Source organism: Leptidea sinapis, chromosome 7 (assembly GCF_905404315.1).
Source record: "Leptidea sinapis chromosome 7, ilLepSina1.1, whole genome shotgun sequence".
Taxonomy (NCBI): domain Eukaryota; kingdom Metazoa; phylum Arthropoda; class Insecta; order Lepidoptera; family Pieridae; genus Leptidea; species Leptidea sinapis.
The window spans coordinates 10,437,327-10,465,154 of record NC_066271.1 but is presented as its reverse complement, the minus strand read 5'-3'; the positions used below and the strand labels follow the sequence as shown (position 1 = coordinate 10,465,154).

General features: G+C 35.4%; 2 protein-coding genes across 7 annotated transcripts in view; both read left to right on the top strand.

Moving 5' to 3' along the window:
- The window catches only part of LOC126965438 (P protein-like), a 234,307-nt gene that overhangs the window by 196,056 nt on the left and 10,423 nt on the right, over positions 1-27,828 (top strand). The window lies entirely within an intron of this gene.
- On the top strand, positions 1,063-27,828 carry LOC126965440 (P protein-like). The gene is made up of 12 exons (XM_050809059.1): positions 1,063-1,490; positions 10,738-10,944; positions 12,424-12,544; positions 15,165-15,207; positions 15,973-16,108; positions 17,234-17,382; positions 19,143-19,385; positions 20,529-20,732; positions 22,800-22,915; positions 23,975-24,113; positions 25,762-25,897; positions 27,044-27,828. Exons 2-12 carry the CDS (start codon positions 10,758-10,760, stop codon positions 27,106-27,108), a joined length of 1,539 nt encoding a protein of 512 aa, XP_050665016.1. The 5' UTR covers positions 1,063-1,490; positions 10,738-10,757; the 3' UTR covers positions 27,109-27,828.

Sequence of the window (27,828 nt, the reverse complement as noted above, 5' to 3'; positions counted from 1 at the left end):
TCCTAAAACTAAAGCATTAGGGAGTAAAATATAAAGCCCTAAATCTTGTTAAAATCATATTTACGCGAAAGAGTTCGAATAGCCGAAGTAAATGGCAAACGGTCTTAGGGTAAACCTTTAGGAATAGGTGTGTTCCGTAGGGTTCTCTTCTCGGTCCTTTCTTGTTTCATATATATATTAATGATTTACCGGATGTGGTAGATGATGTCCATCAGATTATATTGTTTGCTGATGATACTTCACTTACATTTAAGTGAAGCGACGTACAGATATTGATGACGTGGTAAACAATACACTCTCAAAGAAAGTGCGTTGGTTTGAGATGAATAATCTGCACTTAAATAGTAAAAAAACACAGCGGAGGTACAAACTAACGTAATTATAATTGACCATAGATTGTAACTTGTGGACACTACTGTCTTCTTGGGTACCACGTCAGATAAAAAGCTTCAGCGGGGTCCATAATGTCCAAATAGTAGATAGACTCAGCTCTGCGGCATACGCCGTTAGAAAGATTAGAGAGTACACGAATGTTGCGACCGCTAGATAAGTGTACTTCAGTTATTTTCACAGCATCATGTATTAGGTATTTTACTGTGGGGTCATGCTGCTGACATTGATATAGTGTTTGCTCTGCAAAAGAAAGCTGTTCGTGCTATGTATCAGCCTGGTTATAGACAGTCTCTCAAAGAAAAATTTAAAGAAATAATTATTATGACTGTTCATTGTCAGTGCATTTATGAGAATTTAATATTCGTTCACATAAATCGTCACATTTTTGCTCTTAATAGTGATTTTCATTATTATAGCACTAGAAATAAGGGATTGCTTGTAACTAATTCTAGCAGGCTTCATAAGATACACAATAGCTTTAAGGGTAAATTTCTACACTATTACAATAAAGTCCCAGCCACTGTTCAGGCATTATCTATAAATAAATTTAAATGTTTTATTAAGGAATGTCGTTGCCGTAAATCTTACGACTCCACAGCTGAATATCTAAGTGATCGAACTGCGTGGGACTAGATTACGATTATTTTATAGCAATAGCAATGACAGTATAATATTGTATATTTTGTTAAATCCACTACGTTTTAAGCAACTGTTAGCTTTCAAACGTAGCCGGATTATATTTCGACGCCAATCTCCATACCGTAATTACTACTAATTCAAACTTATGTCAAATCACTGCACGTTTCATGCTAAACTAAATTTCAATTTTCCCGCCTCTTTTTACGTAGTATTTACATCCTCTTTGCCTAGCAGTGTAGACTGTAGAAAACGGATTAGCGGTTTGGCAAATGGCATTTGGCAATAACAACTCTGAAGTCTGAACCTGAAGTTAGTCTCAATTCGCAGTTTGCAGAGAGCGCTTGTGGATTCTGTACTTATATTTCATTGTTGTCAAATACTTTATCGTGTGTGTTGAATACACAACTCGTGCTTTCACTGATTAAAATTGTTTATTTATTTACTGTTATTACCAAAGAGTAAGTAATTCCAGCTCACTTTTTCATTTGTATTATTATAGTAGGATTATAGTTATCACCGTGTGTGTTGTGTATTTGTATCACCAAGGTCGATGACATTGAATTTATATCCATATAAATAGCAATAAATATTGTCCTTTATAATAAATTGCAGCGTAAGTACTAATATAAATTACATAATCTATACATACAAATTAAATTCAAACGTCTCTATGACTTTTTTAACGAAAGAAACAATTATTAAAATATCTGTCGTGGATTTTGCTATCTACTTTTTTGGGTTGGATTAAGTGTCATTTAGTAGGAGTGGAGAAGTAGTTTAGTAGTATATTATATTCAAATTCAAATATTTTAATTTAAAATAGGATGTGAAATCACTGATTGAAAGTCAAAAACTCCCACCCAATCGAAAATTAATGCCGAAGAACGGGCGCAAGAAACTCAGCGGAATTCTTCTTTTTTATAATAAAAATATTAAAAAAAAATTGTAATTTATGTAGCCTGACGGATGTCGCTCCATTCCCAATCGAACCTGTACCATATAAACGTCTCTTAGCAATTCCTTGGTGTACTTATCTATATATATATTTAAAAAAATATATAATTAAACTTGATAACAATAATCTACCCCCGTATGCCATTTGTATATTATATCCAGTTCGACTCCGAATAGTGGAGCTGTCAAAATCAGAACGAAAAAGAATAGAATTAATATGAATGAATAATAGAGAAAAATAATGCACATAATATAGTAAATTTAGATGTCCTTTATCATGTAAAAGCCAGAACTAATTAAAGAATAAAGCTAAAAATAACCATTTTACCCATTTTCGACTGAAATATCCCGTTCACGACTTTACTATCGCCTGTTATGGGTACTTTTTTAAAATATAAAAACTTGTATAACGTTCGGACAATAAAATAAAACATTTCAAGAATGGTCAATGTCAAGAAAAGGTCTTTGATTTTTTATTGTTGATTAAAGTAGGTACTTACACAAATAATAAACAGTAGGTTTTTTCACGAGCAGGACGTTCAGCTGATGGTATTTGATACGTCCTGCCCATTATAATGCAGTGCCGCTCAGGATTCTTGAAAAACCCGAAAATTCTGAGCGACACTATAATTGCGGTCGTCACCTTGAGACATATGATGTTGTGTCTCATTTGCCCAGTAATTTCACTAGCTACGGCGCCCTTCAGACCGAAACACAATAATGCTTACACATACTGCTGCTCGGCAGAAATAGGCGCAGTTGTGGTAACCAAAATCTAGCCGGCATCCTGTGCAAAGGATCCTCCCACTGTACAGTAATGTTTTTTTTCATTGCCTTGCTCAATTTGGTATTTGCTTACTTGTTCTATCCAAATCTGTTGTGTTTGGGATTCCATATTCCTTCTTGCCGAAACTCCCCTGTTTTTGCCTCTTTTTTCAGCCAGCTTTTTGCTTCGGTGTAGGGTGCGGTCTTTTTTATTTTATTAAAGTGAAACTTTTATTACATCGTCTCAAACTTTCGTCTGTGTGTTGCATGTCGCGTTACGACCGGGCGGCGCCTATAGTTCGCATATTGAATGCAATTATAATATGAATATACTATAAATTTGTTTTTTTTTCTATGCTGATATTAATACCTATTACTAGATATCAGCATAGAAAAAAAAAACAAATTTATATGACTTTATTCAATTAGGCTTAAACTAAGTGCTTTTGAATGGTCACTATAAATATTTCATTTAAATTACTGACCATATGTTCGGTAAAAATTGAGCTCGTGAGAAGAACATACAAGAAACTCAACGGCAACTATTTAAAATCAATTAGAGTATTTTACAATGGCTGTAATATACATGACAAATTAGTTTGTAAGTGCTGCATTCAATATATGAATCGTGTTTACATAATATCTAATTTTTCATAAAAAAAAATAAAGAAAAACTGTATATATATAAATCAGTATATTGAATGCACCAACCTTTAGAGCTTGAATTCATTGTTTGTGTAAGGATACTTCGTGAACATGATGGTCGTGATTACTGTCATAATTAGTAATCGCATGTAACAGATACAATGATTCATTAACTATATCAGGTCGACTTAGCCCAAGCAGCACCCGTTCATGAGATCACGAGTTGACTCATGGACCATCCATCGGTCCCTTCGCACATACACATTTTGGCATGCGAACTCATCCATACATATAAATAAAATTGGAGTGTCTGTTTGTAATATTGAAATAACCATTTTTTATTACATTTATATGAATATATATTCATATACAGGGTGTCCCAAAGTTATGGGACATGAAGGGGAACTACCTTAAATATCGAAGATAGGCTATTTTACTGAAAGAAGACTTTATGTTATTTTTAAAAGTTAGTACTTCTGCATTCAAAGATTTTTTAAAAATTACTTGCCTCGTCTGGGAATCGAACCGACTGTAATGTAAAAAAAAACACCCCTACTTTTATGATGCCAATCGAAAGAATGGCCAAAAACTAATTACACACACCAAAGTAATATTTTTTTACAATTGTTGCCTGTCTGTCTGTTTGTTCCGGCTAATCTCTGAAATGGCTGGACCGATTTAGTCAGGACTTTTATTGGCAGGTAGCTGATATAATAAGGAGTAACTTAGGCTACGTTTATTTTAGAAAAAAAAAGTAATTTGCAATGTCCAAGAAAAAACTAATTTATATGGCAAAACAACGTATGCCGGGTCAGCTAGTCTAAAATAAAAACAATTTATCAGATGTCTTTTTAATCTTAATTTCTTGTAATTTTTAAAGTTTATCATTTATTGAGGACTGTTGCATCATTTAGAACTTATTATTTAAATTTTCCAACAATATCATCCGATATACAAATAAAGATATAAGATATGTATATCTTTATTTCTTCTTTCCATGGTAAATCTGTTTATTCAGACCGCACAGTTTCATTAACCTAAATTTTTATTCACCTAAAAGTTGTCTCTCTTTCCATCGCGTGACTCTTACCTCTTCTAACGACATTAGGGTTGACTTCTTTACCTGAAACTGTACCTACCTAGTATAAGGTCAACTTATAAAAATAGCTCAGTTTTATGTATGTATAGGTATGTAATCTTAATATTGTATCAATACTCTTTCATTGTCAAACCTACATAATGTATCTACGACATAGTCATATATATATACATAAACAGCTATCATTGATGGTAATTTCATTATAATAATAATCTCTTTAAATTAGATTGTTTCAGCGTCTTTAAGAATCTTTAAAAAAAAGGATTGTGTGGTTTTATGAAACCACGGTAAAAGTGAAACCCTTTTTTTCACATTATAGACATTTAACTAAAAATTTTTGGAATAATATTCCATTAAGGGTATAAAAATCGCTTAATCAATCTTAATTTTATACTTGGACTATTACTCATTCCAAATGAGTAATATTTCACTACACGGTCAGCTGCTGCCAACTATAGGCACCGCTCCACCATCACGCGACATGCAACACACGGACGAAAAAGGTTCACTTTAATATTTCGTATTACAAAGACCTTTAATATGCTTTGCTTTTTTATGTTCGTCCATTTTTAAATGATTGGTCCGACCGTGAAGTAGGTGACGATCAAAGCGCGTGCGACGTTTACTGCTCGCTCGTCAGTCCTTACTGGCTTAGCCTTAGGCCGGGTTCCCACTATGCCGGACCGGCAGATTTACCTGTTCGGTAAAACTGCCGGAAGATCTAATGGCTAAAGAATATATATGAAGCTGTTCACATTATGCCGGATCCGGAAAAAATACCGAGACCGGCATTTTTACCAAGCGTTTTGTCACTGCGAAGTGCGGGTAAAACCACCGGACCGGAGTATTGTGAACGAATTTGCGCCGTCATCTGTCCCCCGCTCGCCCCGCCCGTGCTCCCCTCACGTGATCCGGCTCGCATTTTCTGATAAAAGAAAACGTGTAGCATGGTCATTGAAGCAGAAACTTAATTACGCTTGTCCAAGAGATACCTGTTCTGTTGGACAAGACCGAAGAAGATCCGGGATCCGGTGTAATGTGAACATTCTGTCCGGTGTCCGGTTTCCGTCAGGTCTACCGGTCCGGCATAGTGGGAACAAGGCCTAAAGGCTCTCTGTAGAGTCGCCGCCTGTACTTGCAATTTCGCTACCTACACGGGGAGTGAAATAGGCCTGCCATAGTATTAATTATAATTAGCTTATAATAGCTTTATTTACAGTTTGGTTGTACTTGAAGGAAAATTCCTTTAAAATCCCACTGAATAACACCTGGATGATGAGGATGATCAAATTCGAATTTAAATAATTTTATTCAAAATAGGATATGATATCACTTATTGAAAGTCAAAAACTACCACCCATTCGAAAATGTGCCTCAGACCTGAGAACAACGGGCGTAAGAAACTCAGCGGACTTCTTTTTTTTTCATAAAATATATGGTAACAATGTAATATCGTACAATAAAACTCATTATGAAGGCGGTCACTCCCAATTTCCAATCTGTGGTATAAGAAAATCATTTATGTTATATTACCTTTACCTCACAGACGTGTTTTACTAAATGGGGCACACTAAAAGTATTGCACTTCTAGCTAATCGGAACTATTTGAATTTCGAATGTTATATTTTTTGAAACGTTGCAACCAAACGTTATATTAATAAAAAACAATTGGCTCCCGCCAGTCATTTGTCAATTGTTTTTTAGCACACGTGAAAGTTCTACGTACGCAACGAAAATGGATTTAAGTCGAAAAGATTTTAGAGCGATGATTTTTGTGATTTTAAAAGTTCTCTCTCTCCGCAAGACTGTGTCGCTCGTCTTCAAAATGCTTTTGGGAGAGAAGCACCTTGCTTGAGCACCGTGAGGCGATGGTTTGCTGAATTTGAGAGAGATCGGCTTTCTTTTCTTGACGAATTTCGTGAAGGGCGGCCTTCAACTGCCGTCAACGAAAATAATGTGGCTACTGTTAAGCGGCTAATTGAAGAAAACCCGCGGATTACCTATGAGACAATTCGAGGATTATTGGGAAATGGCATGAGTCAAATTCAGAAAATTTTACACGAAGAATTGAAAGATCGGAAAACTTTGTTGTCGTTGGATCCCTCATGAACTGACAGCGGAGCAGAAGCGAGCTCGCGTAGAAAGGTGCTCTCATCCGACAGCATTATTATATTATTAGCATCTGCTAATGAAGTACGACCACGGACATTCTAATGCTGTTTTTGACATTGGAGGAGATGAAACGTGGATTTATTGTTTAGAACCCTAATCATATCAATAATGACTTTGACTACACACATGATCCATCGTATAACTAAATGATAGTTATACGATGGATCACGTTGTAGATAATTATCTACTACCCACCCATGAAGGTTGTGCATTGTTTACTAATCACACTAACCACTGGTCGACCAATGTCGCTAATACCGGTTATAACTGGATCGATTTAGCGCGAATCACTGAGTCTATAACATTCATTTTCTGTAACTTATTATGATTTATACTATGGTATCATTAATATTCAGAGGCTGACAACCTTTAGATGAAGGTAATTGATACGCCTTGCCTTACACATTACTGCTGCGAAGCAGTAATGTGTAAGCATTACTGTGTTTCGGTCTGAAGGGCGCCGTAGCTAGTGAAATTACTGGGCAAGTGTGACTTAACATCTAATGGCTCAGGGTGACGAGCGCACTTGTAGTGCCGCTCAGAATTTTTGGGGATTTTCAAGAATCCTGAGTGGCACTGCATTGTAATGGGCAGGGCGATCAATTACCATCAGCTGAATGTCCTGTTCGTCTCGTCCCTTATTTTCATTAAAAAATCTCAATTTTTTTCGACGTTTTCACAGCTCTCAATGTCTTACTAGACGTATAAATGTTCGTAGTTTCAAATATACAATATTTTAATCTGATAAAAGTAAATACATCTTATTATACTTTAAAGATAAAAAGTTTATGGTAGTTGGTATAAAAAGTGATACAAATCTAGTATTTATAAACTTCATTCACTTGTGAAGTGCCCTGAGTTTTTTGCTTGAAAATGAAAGGTGGTAAAATATGAACTTGCTATTCAAATTTTATTAATAACTTATTTAAAACATGGGATTAATTATAAGTAATTTATAATTATAATGAATTTATTTAAGACAGGATTCATAAAAATCACTTTTAAATATTCCGTGCACAATGTCAAAGTACTTAACTGAGTGAGCTGAGGCCGGAACGCATTACTGCGGCGCTGCACGTCGCGGCATAGTTGGCTCCGAGATAATATTTTGACGTGCAGCATCGCGATGCGCAGTGCAGCGACGCTCATTGCGACACAGCATGTGGCGCATCGCTTCAGTATGCGTACTGTTCATTTTCAAGCTAATACAATTTTGTCTTCGACATTCTGAAGTAAGTGTGAAATCGTGCAGAGTCAAGGCAAGAGAGACAAGGCGAGGAAATAAATAGTGATATTCGCCTTCCTGAAAGCGTGACGTTAATATTCAGCAATTCATTTCTTCTTATTTTTTTATCTTCCATAATTTGTTCTTCTTCTGGACACAATAAAGAAATAATGACCAAATCCTCGTCAATATCGCTCATCTTGTAATGTTGCTCGCACGCGAAATGATATAGAAATGACGCGAGCTGCCGATTACTGCCGCTTACTGCAGTTGTAGTGCGATAGGTACCGTCTAGCGACGTGAAGCGACGCGCAGCGCAGCGCCGCTCTACTGCGCTCCGGCCTTTAGTGTTAATGCGTGACCAATTTTGATTTGTCAATGCGTGCGTTTGATATTCTAAGTTCTAATTCGGTTCTAATTCCAAGCGTTGCTGACTGTTTACGATTTGTCAATAAAAATCGGAATGATACAAGCTACTTAGAATAATCTGAAGATGTCAGTGAAACAGGTTATTTACCTAGTAGACCAATGCTGAAGCCTTTGAAAATTATTAAAAGTGAAAAAAATAATAGTAGGATGAAGCCAAATGGAAAAGGAAGATAATATAACTGAAATGATAGGAAAAATAAATTACGGGTGATCTGAGGTCGGTAAGTGGAAAAGGGGAAATGTTTAAGGGTAAAAAACGGTTTATCTTGATTTCCGGCGAAACTTCAATTCCTATGGAAAAAAGTTAAATAGAAAAGTTGCAGTCAATAATAGTCCCAGGCTGTCCGATCATTTAGATATTCAGCAGTGGAGTAATAGGATTTACGACAGAGCCATTTTTTTATAAAACATTTAAATTTATTTATAGATAATGCCTGAACAGTGGCTGGGACTTTATTATAGAAGTGTATACATTTACCCTTAAAACTATTATGTATCTTATGAAGCCTACTAGAATTAGTTACAAGCAATCCCTTATTTCCACTGTTATAATAATGAAAATCACTATTAAGAGCAAAAAGGTGACGATTTTTGTGAACGTATATTAAATTTCCATAAATGTGCTGACAATGAACAGTCATAATATTTATTTCTTTAAATTTTTCTTTGAGAGACTGTCTATAACCAAGCTGATATATGGTACGAGCAGCTCTCTTTTGCAAAGCAAACACTATATCAATGTCAGCAGCATGACCCCATAGTAAAATACCGTACGTCATGATGCTGTGAAAATAACTGAAGTACACTAATCTAGCGGTCGCAACATTCGTGTACTCTCTAATCTTTCTAACTGCATGTGCCGCAGAGCTGAGTCTTTCTTCTAGATAGGCAATATGTGGACCCCACTGAAGCTTTTTATCTAACGTGATACCCAAGAAGACCGTAGTGTCCACAAGTTCCAATAAGTACGTTGGTTTGTACCTCCGCTGTGTTTGGTGTAATGAACCGTAAACACTTTGTTTTTTTACTGTTTAAGTGCAGATTATTCGTCTCAAACCAACGCACTATCAACACACGTCGCTTCACTTTAAAAATTTAGTTATACTTTAGTTTAGGAGTAAAGTTTCATGGTGGACGCAGTCAAATGCTTTGGACAAATCACAAAAAATGCCCAATGCATCCTGTGTCTCTTCCCAGGCGTCAAAGATGTGCTCAATGAGTCTAGTACCCGCATTAATTGTTCATAAGCCCCTAGTGAAACCAAAATGATTTTTGTTCATTAATTTACAAAAATGCATTTGTAGCTGTTGAAGCAAAAGTTTTTAAAAAATTATACTAAAAACAGGCAGCACTAAAATAGGTCTGAAATTAGCAGGGTCAAAAGAACTGCCCGATTTAAACAAAGGTATAACTTTGCTGTATTTCATGAGCTCAGGGAACACACCCTCATCTATGCTTTCATTAAATATTATTGCTAGAAACAAAAATAGTGATTACAATTAATGAAATCTATTTATAAATAAAAAAAAGGATAATATAACACTGAATCATTATCCTTTTTACAAATTTGATGGGTTCGCATTACCGACATGCTTATGACTGGCACACACGATTAATTAATTAAAAAAAAAATAGAAATATGTATAGTTCAAATTCAAATATTTTTATTCAAAATAGGATGTGACATTGCTTACTGAAAAACAAAAAAAACTACCACCCATTCCAAAATGAATGCCTCAGGCCTGAGAAGAATGGGCGCAACAAACTCAGCGGGCTTTTTTTTTTTCATCAAAAAATATGTTTACAAAGTAATATTGTGCAATAAAACTTATTATTTAATAGCCTGAGGGTGGTCGCTCCATTCCCAATCTGTGATATCACTAAGAAAGTCATTTATGTTATAGTAACGCTTATTACATAAAAGTCTTTTAACAATTATTTTAAATTTTGTAATACTTTTGTTTTGAACATTTTCCGGGATCTTGTTGTAAAAGCATATACATCCCACAAAAGACTTACTAACTCGACTTAGCCGAGTAGTGGGCATTATAAGTAAGACACTTTTTGGATGGGTGAAATCTCGTGAGTTCGCATCAATAATTCGCCTAATTATTAGAGCAGTATATCTGTAGCCATACAGCTGATGTATTGTGCAACATTAGTGCTGTGTATATCGTATAAGTGAAATTTAATGGATTTAGAGAAAAGTTCAAAGTGTGTATACTGTGCATTGTTGAAATACTCTTTTTGTTTTGATTAATAATTGTTTTTAAACATTATGAAATATCAAATTTTCACTTCTATCGGCAGTATCTACTCCTGACAATTTATTTTTTTATTTTTTTTATTTACCTTAGAACTTTAATGTCCAGTTATCCGCTATATTTTAATTAAATATATTGTATTATTGTCCCAGACGAATCTTCATGCAAAGTAATGGAAAAGATATGGCGTCTTGTAAAAGGAAAGAATTCCTCGAAACGTGAAGTGAACCAGAGTACTTACTCCTTGGTCTCGTGTGGAGAGCTGACACCAGAAAGTCTTCTGCTCTGGAACGGATTGCCAGATGTGATCAAAAAAGACCCGTCTTTGGAGAAAATCCGGCTGCGATATGAGGAGTTTGGTAAGTTTTACATATAATTCATAAATACTTAGTCGTACAGATAACAGAAGTAATAAAAGAAATCCTATTCCTTAGATCATTTGTGAAAACATCGAAAAAAAACTAAGGCTGTAAGGTTGGGTAGCCTCTATTTTGAGCAAGTCACGCACACAACAGAAAGTGACAATCAAATTGCGACTATAAGACATCACGTACACTAAAGTAATAAACCGGCCTATTTTCATCGGTTGTCTAGCAGCAAGAGGCTCTATGTAGACGATATAAATAGATACATTTTGGGACCCACTGATAGAGCGTACAAGTTGGAAAATTAGTTATGAAAACAGGCCAGGTTTAATGCTTTAGTGTGCGTGACAAGTTACGTATTACACTCGCGGTGCATGCATTGCTCAATAGACGTTAACTGTCAACTGTAATGTTTTTCTTATTTTCACAGTAACAGTCTATCTAGACATATAAATGGTCTATACAAATAAAGTGAACTATTGTTAATAACAAGATGGCGGCGTCATAAGCATCACTATCTGTCTCTTTCTAATTGCAAAATAGTGTGCGATCACTACTCACCCGATGTCCCTTATAAACCCGTCATCGGGTTAGGGGAGAGTAGGGAATTCTGGTAGTAGATACTTTCTGAGTTCCTGTCTTGAAATGAATCTGGTTTACTGCCCCTTGTCATCCCGAAATACCTTAACACCCAATCCTACGGTCCGCTCAAAGACTTCGGTACGGTTCGATGGTAATAATGTAAATAGATTGGAATCAACTGCTTTCCACGCAGACATAGTCGCGGGCAGGAGTCTGTTATAAATATAATAAAAATTATTCCACGTGTATATTTGGTGAAGACACATATTACGGAAGCTCACCAAATAAAGACTACGTTATCTCAAATGGTATTCACACATCCTATTTCGAAAACATGTGAGGTATTTATTAGCAAGTTAGAAATATAGACTTAACCGCGTCATTTCTAAGGTGGTTCATATATAAATTAATGCGTTTGTGTTGTGGAACAATAGGTTGCAACGAAGTAGTATATTAATATTGATAAACGTATTATAATATTGATTAACAAATACATATAAATGAATTAATAGCATCATTTTCAACTTCATTAGTACATTCTCCATCTGTACATTTAATCTTATTTAAAATTCCTGTGCAGCTGGTGCCACTGATTGGCTGTTTTGAACCAATAAGCGTGCACCTATGACTGAGCACAGCCAATAGCGTACGCGCTTCGGATAACCGTCTACAGTCTACACTAAAGAAAGTGTCGTGATGAAAAAATCTCACACTTTTTTCCGCATAGCCCTCATCCAACAAGGCCATATCTTGCAATAAAGAACTTCGTTCCAAATAAAAGCGCAAGAAAAAACAGCCAAAAACAAGCCATATTTTTCACTAACCTTTAGGTTAGGTAAAAAGTAAAAGGTGACCACAAGTAGAGCCGGTAACTTTAAGTTTTCATTTCAGGCGCTGCAGATTGCGTTGACATCCCGAATAACATAGATGTCGTACAACTTAGTATCAACTCCGAACCCATATCTTTTGTTGATAATGATACAGAAGATATTACAGAAGACGATGCTGTCAGGTAAGTTGGGTTTCATTCATCGAGCTATTTCATTTCATGTTGACTATTCTAAATATTATTTTTATTATTTGGAAAGGGTAGCTAAGTCTAGTCTCTATTGGTGCTAGTAACACTGTCTCCAAGATTGATCTATTTGTGTTCACCATTATTGCCCGTCGTCAAGCCATGCAGCATTTACAAAACGCAGTATCTTCTTGGAGAAAGTATTGCAAACATCACTGTGTGTATTTGCAGAGGAGATACATAGGCGTTCATCAGCTTAAAGGCAAAATCAACAATTGTATTTATCTTTGATTACGACCACACTGAGGTGCTTGTTAAGGCGACAGTATGCAGTCAGCATTTCCACCTATATATTGTCTATAAGTCCGGAGATATCTCTCCGGAACCATAAGGCATAGAGACTTGAAATTTGGTAGAAATCTTCCTTGCGCCGAGTAGAGATAAGAGGGCCACCAACTTTTAATAAGCGATGCGAAGCCGATGCAGTTCAGTTTAGGTACCTTAACTGAATCACTAAAATTCGTCCCATGAAGTGCCTTTTACTGAATGGCGTTTGGATCGCTTATGAAGAATGAACGAAATAAAATTGCGTTTCGATACCTAAAATGATATGATTTTTTGCGTAGAAAATACTAAAAATACATGTTAAAATTGCGCAATTGCGTCAAATTATAAACCATTAAGCCCTTTTTATACTTATTAAATAATAGTAATATAAATAAATATAGTTCTTTAAATTACAAATTAAATGTTTGCGTGTTTTCGTAAAAATAACGAGTTATGAACGCACCTCCTACATTTACACCAGTACATTTTTTTTAATTCGTTCTTGGGAACAGGCTATAGCCCGGGCCCTTACTGCCTCGTCTTTAGTATTTTCATTTTTGGTATTTATTTTCAGTATTTTGTTTTATAAAAAAGACCAATATAGTATTCTCATCTCATCTTTAATCAAAAAAAAGATATTTTCTATGTTTTCACTATTTTTTAAAAGTTATTAACAACACGATTCACTTTCCTCTAAGGAAGTAGCAAATAATGTCGAATCGGTCACTTTGACAAATAAGCTATCCAGTTTAGGCTGAAAGAACACTTCATGGTACGAATGAATGAACGAACTAAATCAGTTTGCAATTCAGTTGATATCATTTTTGACATTCAATTGATATCATTGCGATTTAATCAGTTGATTTGACGTCAACCTAAATTAGATAGCTCTAATCACATCGTGGTACGAAATAACAATGCAGTCCATTTTAGGTTGTCAATTGAATCGCAATAAGAGTTCATGGTAGGCCCGCAGTTAAGAAAGGATGTTACGAAATTCTACCCGCAAAAGTTTTTTTATTATGAACAAGACAACGTCTGTCGGGTCAGCTAGTATATTATATATTGGTAGTTGCCAATATATAATATACTAGCCACCCAGCAAACGTTGCATTGTTATACTTATAATGAAATTTAAAAAAAAATCAATATTTAAAATTTTTAGAAATAGATGCAACCGATTCTCAGACCTACCAAATTTATCGTACTACAAATATTGTATTCGATTGGCATCTTGATTGTGGATGGAACAGAATAATATAAAAATCGCGATATTTAGTATCGCTGTAGATCGTAGAAGGACGAAAATTTCAAGTTGTATGTATTTTTCAATGCTGAATCATATTTAAAAAATTATGTGGTGTCGGGGGACACCAGGTAGGAACGAAGTTCCTTCGGCTAATGTAGAATCGACACAAATTGCAAAAAAAATCGTTCTAATATTGCTATAATCGTTATCATATATTAATATAATAATATTGATAATATATACACTACTCGCTTGTGTATGCGACTGTCGCGCCTGCGCACGTCTCATTTAACGGTTTTATTCCACGCACTTTTTTCCACGGATTTTTTCTTACGGTTTTACTATCACATTTTTTTCAGTTCGGTCCCGCAAAATCCCTATCTCCTCCAAGCCTGCCGTAAGGAACTTCGTTCCAATAAAAATAAAAAAATTCTCAAAAAAAAAAGATGTGGTGTCGTGGGACACCAGGTAGGAACGAAGTTCCTTCGGCTAATGTAGAATCGACACAATTTGTAAAAAAAAAATCGTGTTCAATTTTATGTAGGTTTTCTTGATTTTTCTCTTAAATTTTGCAGAATAGTTTTTATTTAAGTACAGGAAAGTATTTAGGAGATTCAGTATTTTAGGAAATAATAAATTACGTAAAATAAAAAAAAATCGTAATCCAAATTATCAATTAAAATAACAAAATATGTCTCTTTATTTTTGTTTGACAACATAAAATTACATAGAAATAGAAATAATTACAAAATTATACACTACTCGCTTGTGTATACGACTGTCGCGCCTGCGCACGTCTCATTTAACGGTTTTATTCCACGGACTTTTTCTTACGGTTTTACTATCACATTTTTTTCAGTTCGGTCCCGCAGCAAAATCCCTATCTCCTCCAAGCCTGCCGTAAGGAACTTCGTTCCAATATATTTAAAGGTATGAAATATAGATGTTGGCTGATTCTCAGACAAAGTTTGGTGACAAAGACCTGGACACGAGAATTTTATATAGATATATTAGATTTATAGAGTACGTGTTATTTTGCAGGGCACAAAGCGTTTCCTCGCGTGGAAGTCGAAAGGAGTCACAGGTAATAAATTGCTTCATTATTAATAGCAACTAATAGCGTATTATATATTCATCAGTGAGGGGGGGGGGGGGGCTTGCACAGTATGCCGGCTTAGTACCACATCGTCGCTTTTTCTGTGGTGAAGTTATATGCACGCGATATTGTATTTCAGTGTGAAAGGCACCGAACTTGGGAAATATGTAGTCGGGCGTTTTATAGTATTGAAGTGATAACTTCTTATAGGCGGGTCAACTGCTGCGTAACGTAACGCGTTACGGAGCCAGTCTTTCTGTCTTCTTTTTCTCACAGATATGCGGCAGCGTTAGGCAGGCTTCTCCTCTCTCACTATATTATAATAATAATACGATTATGTCATAATAAAAGATTTTATTAATAAACTAGCTTCTACTCGCGACTTAGTCTGCCTGGAATTGCTGCTTTGGTTACTCAAATATAAAGTTATGTGGTAAATAAATTTTGAATTGAAATTTGAAAAACGCTTGAACAAATATTTTCTAATTTCTTATCAAATGTCTAAATACAAAGTTTTGTAGTGTCATTCTTAGATAATGATGAACTTCCATAGAAACTTCCACCAATTTTTCAACCCTTTCAAACCTTTTATTCACGCTTAAAGGTAGCCTATGTTGTTTTGCAAGTTCTAGTTTATCTCAGTTCAGTGCTTTAGGCGTGAAAGCGTATCAAACTTACATTCACATTTATAATATTTGTAGGGATAACCGTCATGTTACCAATTGAATTAACATATACAATTATACCTTACAGAATACCCGCACCAGACATTATATAAAGATGACAGTCCTGTTGGGATGTTGGCTCTTCTTCACGTTCGTGTTCATGACACACAATGAAAAGGTGGAATACTTCAGGACAACGGCTGTGGCGCCAAGTACTGTTAATAGTAAGTATGAAGGTCTACGCTAGATGAGTATACTACCTGGTTACAATATTTTCTCTGGACTTGACGCTGATGACGTCACATCGTTGCTCTGTTACGGTGTGCAAAACGAGCATCACTAGGATATTATTATTAAAATCGAAACTGAAAAAAAATATATTGTCAGTTATATCAACGTTACCGTTATAAAAATAAAAGTAAAGGTGTTGTGAAGTGATGCTGATTATTATAATTATAATGATCAAAAATCAATGAAAGAATCTGGATTAAGTAAAAAAAGTATTTACTTTTCTGTCAGAACCATTATAGCGACACAGAGCAAAAGAAACTATAACCATGAAAATTTGAAAAACAAAGCAGTGAATATCACGACATGTAACGGCAAGGAAACTGCATACCGTAGTGACGCAACTGGGTGAGCGCGAGGGAGTAAAAGGGGAACGGAAGGGGGCTTCACGTTCCAGCGAGGCCCAGAGATAAAGTGGCAGTAAATCTCAGCAAAGCTTAACACTAGTTCGTGAGGTCTTTCAACCTCAAACAGCAAGCACGTTGCGAACGATTGGGCCGCTCAGATGTACAATTGAGCGATTCGGGCGTGGGCTTTCTATCCGTCTTAAGCATCAGATTTTAACAGCGTCACATAAGAGCATCAGATTTAGGACCGTTACACAATATATACAATGTAGTAACACAGTTATATACATAGTGTCAGCTGGTGCACAAATACCATACCAATCGAAAACAGGTTTAGATATGAACACAGAAATTTCTGTGTTCTGTGCTTCCATATGCCATTGGGGGATTCCATATTACAGAACACAGAAATTCTGGAATCCCCCACCGCTGCATATATTATATATTTTTATTTAATATTATATATTTTTCTTCCTCACGACGCTGAAATAAATTCGGTTACAGTAAAAATAATACAGTCATTATGTCTTGAAATAATAATCTGGGACTCCTCTCAGAATAGAAATACCACAAGAGTCCATTCTTGATCCGTTCCTCTTCCTTATTTACATTAAAGATCTTCCCAACCTTGTAGAATAATACACCAAATTCAGCGGGATTTTTGGTAACTGTTGTCACGTCGAATGAATTCATACAATTGTTGTAATATTTCAGACTACACACTAGATATATCAAATTCGGATTCAGTATTAATAAAGCTATTGGGACCATTTTTAAGTGGACATGCTGAAATAAAGCTGAACAAGAGTGTGAAAGAGACAGCTAATAGATTAATCGTATGGTTTGAAAATGATACTCATGAGGTGTGTATTATATATCTATTATCTATTATTTAGGATAAATGTATTGTTTTTACTCTTTAATTGAATTATAACAAAATAACGCTTATAACTATATTTATAAACTTATAATTTGCATAAATCTGTAGTCTTTTTTTTGTAGACTTTTGAATGTGTTCAACATTCAACGCTGGTCAGAAATTTATGTCACTATTTCACACCCCTACATTATTACATAAACGCAACTGCACTCGATGTTCTGATTTCATATTTAATAAATACAGTTTAAATCAGTAAGTCGCTGTGAGTGGCAGGAGATCTCCTAGGACTCCTCTCAGTATAGGAATGCCACAAGGGTTCATTCTGGTTCCGTTGTTCTTCCTTATTTACATTAAAGATCTACTCAATCTTGTAGAATAAAACACAAAATTAGACATCATCTTCATTATAGCAGTTACAAATGAACTTGCTAGTTATAAAAATTAATATGAGATTTTAGTTTGTTTTGCTTTAATAATAATAATAAATTTATTTATTTCAGGCAGCATTGCCCATATATTGTTAGTATTAACTTCTAGGATTAGTAATATTACAAAGATTTATTTTTAGATTTAAGAATAATATTCCATTTTCTATTAATAAAATTATGTACTTTATTTAAGACTCTTAATATACTATTTTCATTTTTATTAATTCTATCCCTAATTGAAAAAATCTTTTTCCTCAGAATAGCTTAAAAATCATCTACTCTGTAACATATGAGATGCACTACAAAAACGTGGTAATCCCAAGAACATCCTAAAAGCATTATTATATTGAACTCTAAAAATGTTCATAGTTTTACGTGTATGCTTCACCCACAAGTTACTTGTATAAAAGGACTGACAGTAGATGGTGAACAGAAGCTTTTTGACATTCCTACTGCACTTCTGAAATCTTCTAATTATCATGTTCGCCCTAACTGACAAATTTCGTCTCTCTCTCTCTATATCATCATCATCACTCAGAGCCACTTTAACACCTTAACTACATAAGCAATTTTTTTTACACACGTTGTCAGAGGTACTGGAAAGGATATGGGTTTATACTATCCCGAAAATTTTAAGATTTAAATCTTAAAATTTTCTTAAGACGATATATAAGCAATACATATTAATTAATATAGACAAAGTCACATGAAGAACCTTAATAATAACATCTATGCTAACATTACATCACATGCAACAAATTTAAATACAACCCCACGATCTGCATTTCAAGGAACTGTCTTCCATGTACAACCAAACTGAAGAATGAACTTACTTTCATAGTGCTTCCAGGTCAATATGCCCCTAAAAAGAGTACACCCAGCTTAAAAGCCGGAAACACACCTACGAGTCTCTGGTTTTGGAAAAACACTTAAGTGGTCAGTCACTTGTCAACTATTATACCAGAAAAAGTATCTTCCGTTCTAACGTCGCCATAACATTAATCTTTCATACATATATGTTATGGGGGTATGGGGATAAGGGGGTGCTATAATATAAGCATTTGAAAGAATCTTTATAATATTATATTGCTGGAGGTGCGGCATTTTTAACAATTACTGTCTTCCATGTACTACTACCAATCTTTTGAAAGATTCCTTTCAGATGAACATTCAAGGCAAAAGGAATTCTCCTTCCTTGTTCTTTTCTGGTCAATAGTGGAGCATAATTGTTCTCTTTTTGAATAAAAAATTAATGATTGTATTTTATGCGGGTAGAGAAATCCATTGATAATATGAAACATGGTAATGATTACAGATATCAACACAATGGCATGTTTTTCTGAAAAGAGATAATCTCAATTTCAACGAAGGCGAGTCGAGGGAGCATATCTTTCGCATGGCAACGAATTCGACCAATAGCAAACTTCGAATGCGCACAACGACATCTAGTTTGATAGCGCTAAGATTTAGTTTCACGGCTGATCCGCTGGATGGCAATAGTGGCGTCGTGTACGCTGTTATATTGCTTTTTGGATTATACGTACTTATTATATTTGAGGTATGATTTAACAACTTATTCTGTTACAAACGCGTAACATTGTTAATCTTAAGCAAGTCAAGTTAGTCAAGTTTAAAACCCCAATGGTTTGTACTTGACTTTCACTTTTGTATTTTAATAACTCTTAACTAATAAAGCAATAAATAAAGTGTATTCTTAAAACCATTATACTATTATTTTTATATTCTTGATTCATAAAGTAAATAAATTAATTATTCTGCCCTGTGCTTCCCCGGGGCATAAAAATAATAGGGAAGTACCAGCCGAAGGGTGTCGTAAGAGATGACTAAGGGCGTTTCCAAGTGGATCCAAGGAGCCTCTCCTTTGAACAGGATGCCGGCTAGATTATGGGTACGACAACTGCGCCGTTTCCTGTCGTGAAGCACTAAGTATGTGTAGGCATTATTGGTCTGAAGGGCGCACAACATCTTATATCTCAAGGTGACAAGCGCAATTGTAGTGCCTCCCAGAATTTTTGGGTTTTCAAGAATCCTGAGCGGCACTGCGTTGTAATGGGAATAGCGTATCATTTACCATCAGCTGAACATTCTGCTCGTCTCTTCCCTTATTGTCATAAAAATATAATAAATATCGGTGCCAATACTACATAAACTAATTATAAGAACGAAAATAATTAAGTTTAATAATTTTACTCTAAATTTAGTTCATAAAACATCATTTGGTTATATTGTGATCAAAAACACGTGTTCGTGGGCCGAGCCTTATAAATACGGCCGCACTGTCGACACTCGAGGCTGGAGGTATTCGTGCTCGAGTCGTACGGTACGGACCTCTCTGGGACGTTGTTACGCTGCCTGTGAAACATACGGAGGTGATCAAATAATTGTTGCATTTTTCTGTATGACTGAACACTATTAAGTCAACTATTGTGACGTCAGTAATGCTGACGTCATTCTTTTAAAAAACAATACGGAGGTTCTTACGGCGTCATATTTTATCATAGACCAATGGGAAGGGGAAGGTATTTTACACAAAATACGGGCTCTATACATTTGTGCATTGAGTGTAAGTGTATAGCGTAGGTAACTTAATAAAAGACGAGGGTGACCCGTCGGAAAACGAGCCGCACTTATAAACGGAATATAGCTTTATATGTCCTAGAAAATGAAATTATTGTTTCAGGTAATCAACAGAACAATGGCGGCTCTGATCGTGTCAACGACCTCCTTAGCAGCGTTGGCACTGGTGGGGGAGCGACCAACACTCCCGGAGATCATATCCTGGTTGGACGTGGAGACATTGCTACTGCTTTTCAGCATGATGATCCTAGTGGCCATTATGGCTGAAACTGGGATCTTTGACTTTCTAGCTGTTTTCACTTTTGAGGTAAACGCTACTAAGGGCTATTAAAATACATTAAACCGGTAAAGGGGCTGTTATCCCTTGGCTCCCCATATCTCAATATCAGCTGAAATATAAAGCAATTGCGCAAAATTGCCCTCAAGTACATAAGCGCCGAAAAATATTATTTTTAATTTCTGATAGTATAGATCAGCGGGTCTACCATGAACTCTTATTGTGATTCATTTGAGGACCTAAAATGAACTGCTTTGCTTCAAATCAAGAAGGAAATTGAAATGCTGACTTAACTGATTTAGTTCGTTCATTCATTCGTACCATGAGGTAATATTTCAACCTAAATTGGATAGCTTATGTGTCAAAGTAAGTGATTCAAAATAGGTTGCTACTTCCTAAGCGGAAACTGAATCGTGTTATTACTAACTTTTAAAAAATAGTGAAAACATACAGAAAAGGTAAATTTAATTTTTGAAAGATGAGATGAGAATACTTTATTGGACTTTTTTGTCAAACAAAATACTGAAAATAAATACCGAAAACGAAAATACTAAAAACGAGGCTGTAAGGGCCCGGGTATTAGCCTGTTCGCACGAACGAATTATAAAAAAATGGACTCTGTGCTCCTGTCAAATCAAACATCAATGGAGGTGCGTTCATAACTCGTTATTTTTACGAAAACACCTAGGCAAAACTTTAGTTTGTAATTCAAAGAACTATATATTACTATTTTTTAATAATTACTAAAAAGGGCTTATTGGTTTATAATTTGACGCAATACAGCGCAATTTTAAAAAGTAGTTTTAGTATATTCTACGCATAAAAACCGCTATCATCATATCATTTTAGGTTTCGAAACGCAACGCATATGGTTCAAGAACGAGAGACAAACTTGTGCAACGACTGTAGAGCGTCATCTCATTCTCACACCGCGGACCACAGACAAATTTATTTCGTTCATTCTTCATTAGTGATTCAAACGTCAGTAAAAGGCACTTCATTTTACGAATTTTAGCGATTAAAAGTTGATGGTAGGCCTTCAGTTGATCATTAAAGTTTGACTGGATTTGACAGTCACTATGACGGCCTGTCCTCTAGCAATTTTCGGGTATAATAAAAACAGTGTTTGTGTAAGACCACACAAAGAAGGGAAAACTTTATCAAGGCGATGTTACTAATAGAAAACATATTTTTTGTCAATATTAATCACTGACGTACAATAAACAATTAGACTCACAATTACGCTGAAAAATTGTCTGAAGCAAAACTCTACTTGCTCAAAGTTCTCATTCAGTTGTGTTTTGACCGCGCTTTGAATACAACGCCACGCATTGACAAAGTATTCAATGACAAGCTATACAAATAACATCATATCCAAACTTAATAAGGATGGAGTTTCGTATTTCAGGAAAGTGCCGATTTAAATAATTTAACTTTTAATTATTAACAAAATTTTTAATCATTTTCCTAAATAATAACATTTCAATAGACAAAACAAAACGTTCTTGCCTTGTGTTCGCGTCCGTCTTGCGCGTAAATAGTGACAATAGACTTTGAGCAATACTGCTACGAAATAAGGCGCTAATTTGAATGAACGTTTTAATTTATCTGTATAGGTTAATGTATACGTATATATATACAACGCTTTTTTTGACAACCTTTTAATAGGCGATTGTTTATTTTACGTCAATAATATTTATAAACGTTCCTATAGCCGACTCGAAGTGAATTTGAATCGTATCCGCAAAATAAAGTTCTCAACGTACGTTTTACCAGTGGGAGGCTCTTTTGCACAGGATGCCGGCTAGATTATGGGCACCACAGCGGCGCCTATTTCGGTCTGAAGGGCGCCGTAGCTAGTGAAATTTCTGGGCAAATGAACCTTAACATCTTATACCTCAAGGCAACAAGCGCAGTATTACTACTGCGCTTGTTGTCTCACAGAATTTTTGGGTTTTTCAATAATCCTGAGCGGCAATACATTATAATGGGCAGGGCATATCAATTACCATCAGCTGAAGGACCTGCTCGTCTCGTTCCTGATTTTCATTAAAAAAAACCCCGACTTCAAAACCTTATTCATAATATATTCCGTAGGTAACGAAAGGCAGGCTATGGCCTTTGATATACATCCTCTGCATCATAACAGCGGTTCTGTCAACGTTTCTGGACAACGTTACAACTGTGTTACTAATGTCACCTGTTACCATACGGTACGTATAAACTACAGACGAAGATAATTCACTCTGATACTAACTCCAGCAGAAATCTAAGCCGTAAAACGCTGTACATAAAGCTCAGAACAGTGCGGGTTGTCAAGATACTACCCTACCAAGGTACCCTACATTTCATGAAATAAATTTGAATGAATGTTTTAATGTTATCTGTATAAGTTAATGTGAGTTTTCGTTCGTAGAGTTTTTATTTCCAATATACTAAGTAGGTTTGACTATGTCGTGGTCTTCCAACGGATACATTACTATCTGCAGCTAATGTAGGTTTGACTACGAAAGAATATTGATTTAAAATTACGATCACATTTATATTATAGAAAAAAAACTGAGCTTTTTTTTTTAATATGACCTTATACTAGGTAGGTACAATTTTAGGTAAAGAAGTCAACCCTAATGTCGTCAGAAGAGGTAAGAGTCACGCGATAGAAAGAGAGGCAACTTCTAGGTGAATAAAAATGTAGGTTAGTAGCGCTGTGCGATCTGAATTACACTTTATTGTATGACCGCAAGAGTCCCTATTTCTTTAATTGATTTTGCGTAGTGAGACTTCCGTACTTGTATTATTATATTATATATTCTTTGATAGAGTGTAATGATATTAGTTGTATTTTGGGATATTGAAAACATTTAAATTCTTATTACATTTCAATTACATGACAATTGGCCAGGTTAATTGCTTTAGTGTCCATGCTACGTCTTACACTCGAGATATGTCACACTCGAGATTTGTTTAAGAGTGCGTGCGTGGCTGAAAATAGAGGTTAACAGTTCGTCTCTATTTTTTTCGAAGTGTTCACAGCTGTCACACTCTATCTAGACGTTTGATTCCTGAAAGACTCGCAACGCTCCTATGATTCCTCTGGTGTTGCAAGAGAATGTGGGCGACGGTGATCACTTAACATCAAGTGACACGACCCATATGCTCGTTTATCCTCCTCTTCCATAAATTTCCATAAAAAAAGTATCTAAGCGATACTATACTTATTTGCAAGATTTTTGTTAAATATATTGTCGGTAATGTATTTTACTATGTTTTAGGTTATGCGAAGTGATGGATCTAGATCCGGTACCAATATTGATGTTTATGGCAATGTACAGTAATGTGGGTGGTACTGCCACCCCCGTAGGGGATCCACCTAACGTCATTGTGGCCTCAAATAAGGCTGTCATTCAAGCTGTGAGTTTTTACCATTTTTTTTTATTTGGAGAGGTTGGCTATTTATCTAGTTCTCATGAGTCCTAGTAACACCGGGTCCGGAATTGAACTAATGTGGTCGCCACTCATACTTATAAAAGGCATAAATGCCATTTATTTTCTCAAAATTGATTCCATTAGAATTCTTATTGATGTCATTTCTAATCTACTAGATACTACTACCGCTTCGGAAACAAATGGCGCTTTGAGAGAGATGAAGCGGCGCAAGACACTCTCCCAGCATTCTTCTTTTGCGCTCTTTTTAATAAAATGTACAATATATAATAGCTTGTCGTCAAGCCCTGCCGCCTTTACGAACCGCAGTATCTTCTTGACGCGAGTATTACAAACAGCATCTGGGAGCAGGGTGAAGTCCCCAAGGATGGTGTTACGTTTATACATTAGTGTGCCGCAAATGCAGAGGAGATGAAGAGGCGTTTAATCAGCCTCAAGTCAAAATCTGCAAGAAGTTATATTTTTGGCGTAATACAAGAAAAATCATTAAAAGAAAGTGTGTGTGTGTACTTATGTATGCACACAAGAAGTTATACTTCTTTGGTCTAACAAAACAAAAATCCTTAAAATTATTTATTCCTCGTTTGTAGAACAATATTGTAAAGATCTATCAGCGATGGCTTTGACAATTAATCATTAAATAACGAATACGGCTGTACGGGCTTGAACCCTTTGCCTATCCCAATAATGGACGAAGAAACCAAAAAAAAATTAACGAATGTTGCAAATTTGAGAAAATTTTAGGAACCAACATGACCCTGTTACTTTTGTGTTACAGTGATGCGCGCGCATTTTAAAATTTCACTCTCATCATTGTTTCAAAAAGCGCCCAAAAAAGTATAACTTCAAAAATTACTCTTCGTCCTTCAGCTACCAAGCTTCTTGTAACTCTGAAGTCTACTAAAACCACAGCTAATGGCCGAGAATTAAATAAATTTCAATCAATGATTTACTTTACATATAGATCATTCACGACAAAGCCGAAATATGGCACATGCTAGAAATGACACCATAATAAGCTTCGACTGCTGTGTCTATACATTTCTGTGGCTACTCCAGTTGTTTAAAATATTATTGTTCAATAAATAGGCAGCAATGTAAATACTTTTTCAGTTTCAGCTGCGTATTTTGAATTTAGAACTCCATTTGGACAGTGACATCAGTGGAGTAGCAGTTAGATTTTTTTGAAACCCAGACGAAAAATAGGGTTGCTATATGTTTTACGTATGTCAGTCTGTCCCTATTTTCTGATCAAGATCTGTTCAATCAAAGGTTTTTTTACGTTTTAAATGAAAAATCACTCTCATATTATAAGAACGAAAGTATTTATTTTTATTTATTGGTTGTGGGTATATTTGTTACTTCTTATCGTTCTAATTGTATCATTCATCATCATTATTACAATATTGTATTTTCTACAAACGTAAAATAGCACGTGGAATATTTTTTTAAGGATTTTTGTTTTATTACGCCAAAGAAGAATAATTTCTTGTGTATAAGAACACACATATTTTTTTATTTTCTTAAGTCAGTAGAAAATCATTTTATTGTTATTAAGTAATGCTATATTTTTTATAGATTATGCATCACTATAATATTATTGTAATATTTTCAGGGTATCAACTTCACGAACTTCACTGCACACATGTCTTTTGGGATACTGTTCATAGTGATACAGACATCATTGCAGATCAGATACATATATAGAGATGTTAATAAGTTAAGACTTAAAGTGCCAAGAGACATACAAGGTAACAAACATATTTTTATTAAATCCTATTCTAAAATTATGTATTTAACCATAAACTTTGGGGGATATTTCACCGGGACACCATACAGACACTAGAGTCATGACGCGTCCGAGCTTTTTTGGTTGGTTGCGAAACCAAAATAGCTCGGAGTCCCTATATTCAAATTCAGATATTTTTATTCAAAATATAATGTGACATCAATTATTGAAAGTCAAAAACTACCGTCTATTCCAAAACGAATGCCAAAGACCTGAGAAGAATGGGCGCAACAAATTCAGCGAGCTTTTTTTTTTCATCCAAAAAATATGTTGACAAAGTAATATTGTACAATTAAGCTTATTATTTGATAGCATTATTAATAGGTATTTTATATAGCTTATTATTTAGGTCGCTCCATTCCCAATCTGTGGTATCATTAAGGAAGTAATTTATGTTATAGTAACCTTTACCACACAAACAGGTTCAGGTTTGGTCTTAATATATTTATTAATTTGTGAATTGATTAGCATCCGAACTAGGTAGTTATTTGTAATCATAGTAGTTTTTATATTTAGTAGGTATTTTCTGTCTGGTGCTGGGTAGTCCTATTTCATTTTTACCTTGTTTTAAATTGTAATAATATTCTAATAATTGTAATATTTTGTAGTAATGTTTTAAATTCAAAGTTTTTCCCATTGCTTGTGTTTAGTTTAATGTTCGTATTAAATTTGTATATTTATAGCGTATAAGTGTTGGGACAGTTACGAAGTCAAAATGGCTCAAGCGGAAGATCGGCGCTGAGCATGCATAATATGTGTGCCAGCATATGCCGAGCTTGAGCTTATTTGCGGCTAACGTTCCTAGTCTTTTAATAAGTATGGAGTGTTTTATTGTTTAATTTCAAATTTAATTGAAGAATTGTTTTATTTTTTGTGTGTTTTTAGCTGCAAATAAAATATTTTATTATTATTAAAACGTTTTTTTTAACAATTTTTTTGAATAACGTAATACTTTTGTTTTGTACTTTTGATCGATGATCAAACCCAAGAGAAAGCCAATAAAAATGTTTTGTTTAGTTTTTGTGACAACCGTACTAAAATAGGTATCAATTTTCCTCACTCTTTAGAAGCTTTGTCTCTGTACCGTTAAGTTACTCATGTGATTCAGGTCCTGGAAACATCGCATGGAAAATAATTGTTCACTTTGGTTGTACGCTGCAAAAAGGTCCTTGACAAATGCACTGTGGAGCCACGCCTGACATCCATATGGAGACGATTATATCCAAGCTTGCGTCATGTTGTGCGAAGGTGGAACTCGGCAGCAAGAATCAAGTTAAAAATTCTTCATAGTAGCAATTTTATTCGGAGCAGCGTAGCCTATAGCTTTCTCATGTATTGGATAGTATCAGTGTTATCAGACTGAGAAATTATGGACCTGAATGTAATTAAATTTGCGTTGGTTTGACTATGTAAAAGGGAAAGGAAAAAAAGGGATTATGTCAGCCTTATGTTAGACATCAATGCCGATGTGGTAGATGCTCTTGGTTTCGCGGGCTGTCCTGTCTGTAAAATCGGCAGACGGTATCAGTCGTCACGCCACGCTTTGATGAAGTTATCCGCTGTGCATTTGCCGCTCTTAATATAACCGCTAGTTTAGAGCCAAATGTTAGCCGTTGCGATGGCAACCGTCCTGGTGGTATTACCCAAGCAAAATTGGCTTGGACACGGGGAGGGACGCTAGTATGGGACGCGACTCTCGTCGACAGTCTGGCTCCTTCGTGCTTCAATTCGTGCTGCTTAAACTGCCGAAAACAGCAAACGTCGCAAATTTGTCGGTCTCAGTGAGTCTCACATCATTGTGCCGTTTGGTGTCGAGATACTTGGCTCGTAGGGAGTCCAGTACTATCTACGCGCCTCAATAGGGTACTGGCAACCCAAGCGCTGGCAATTATT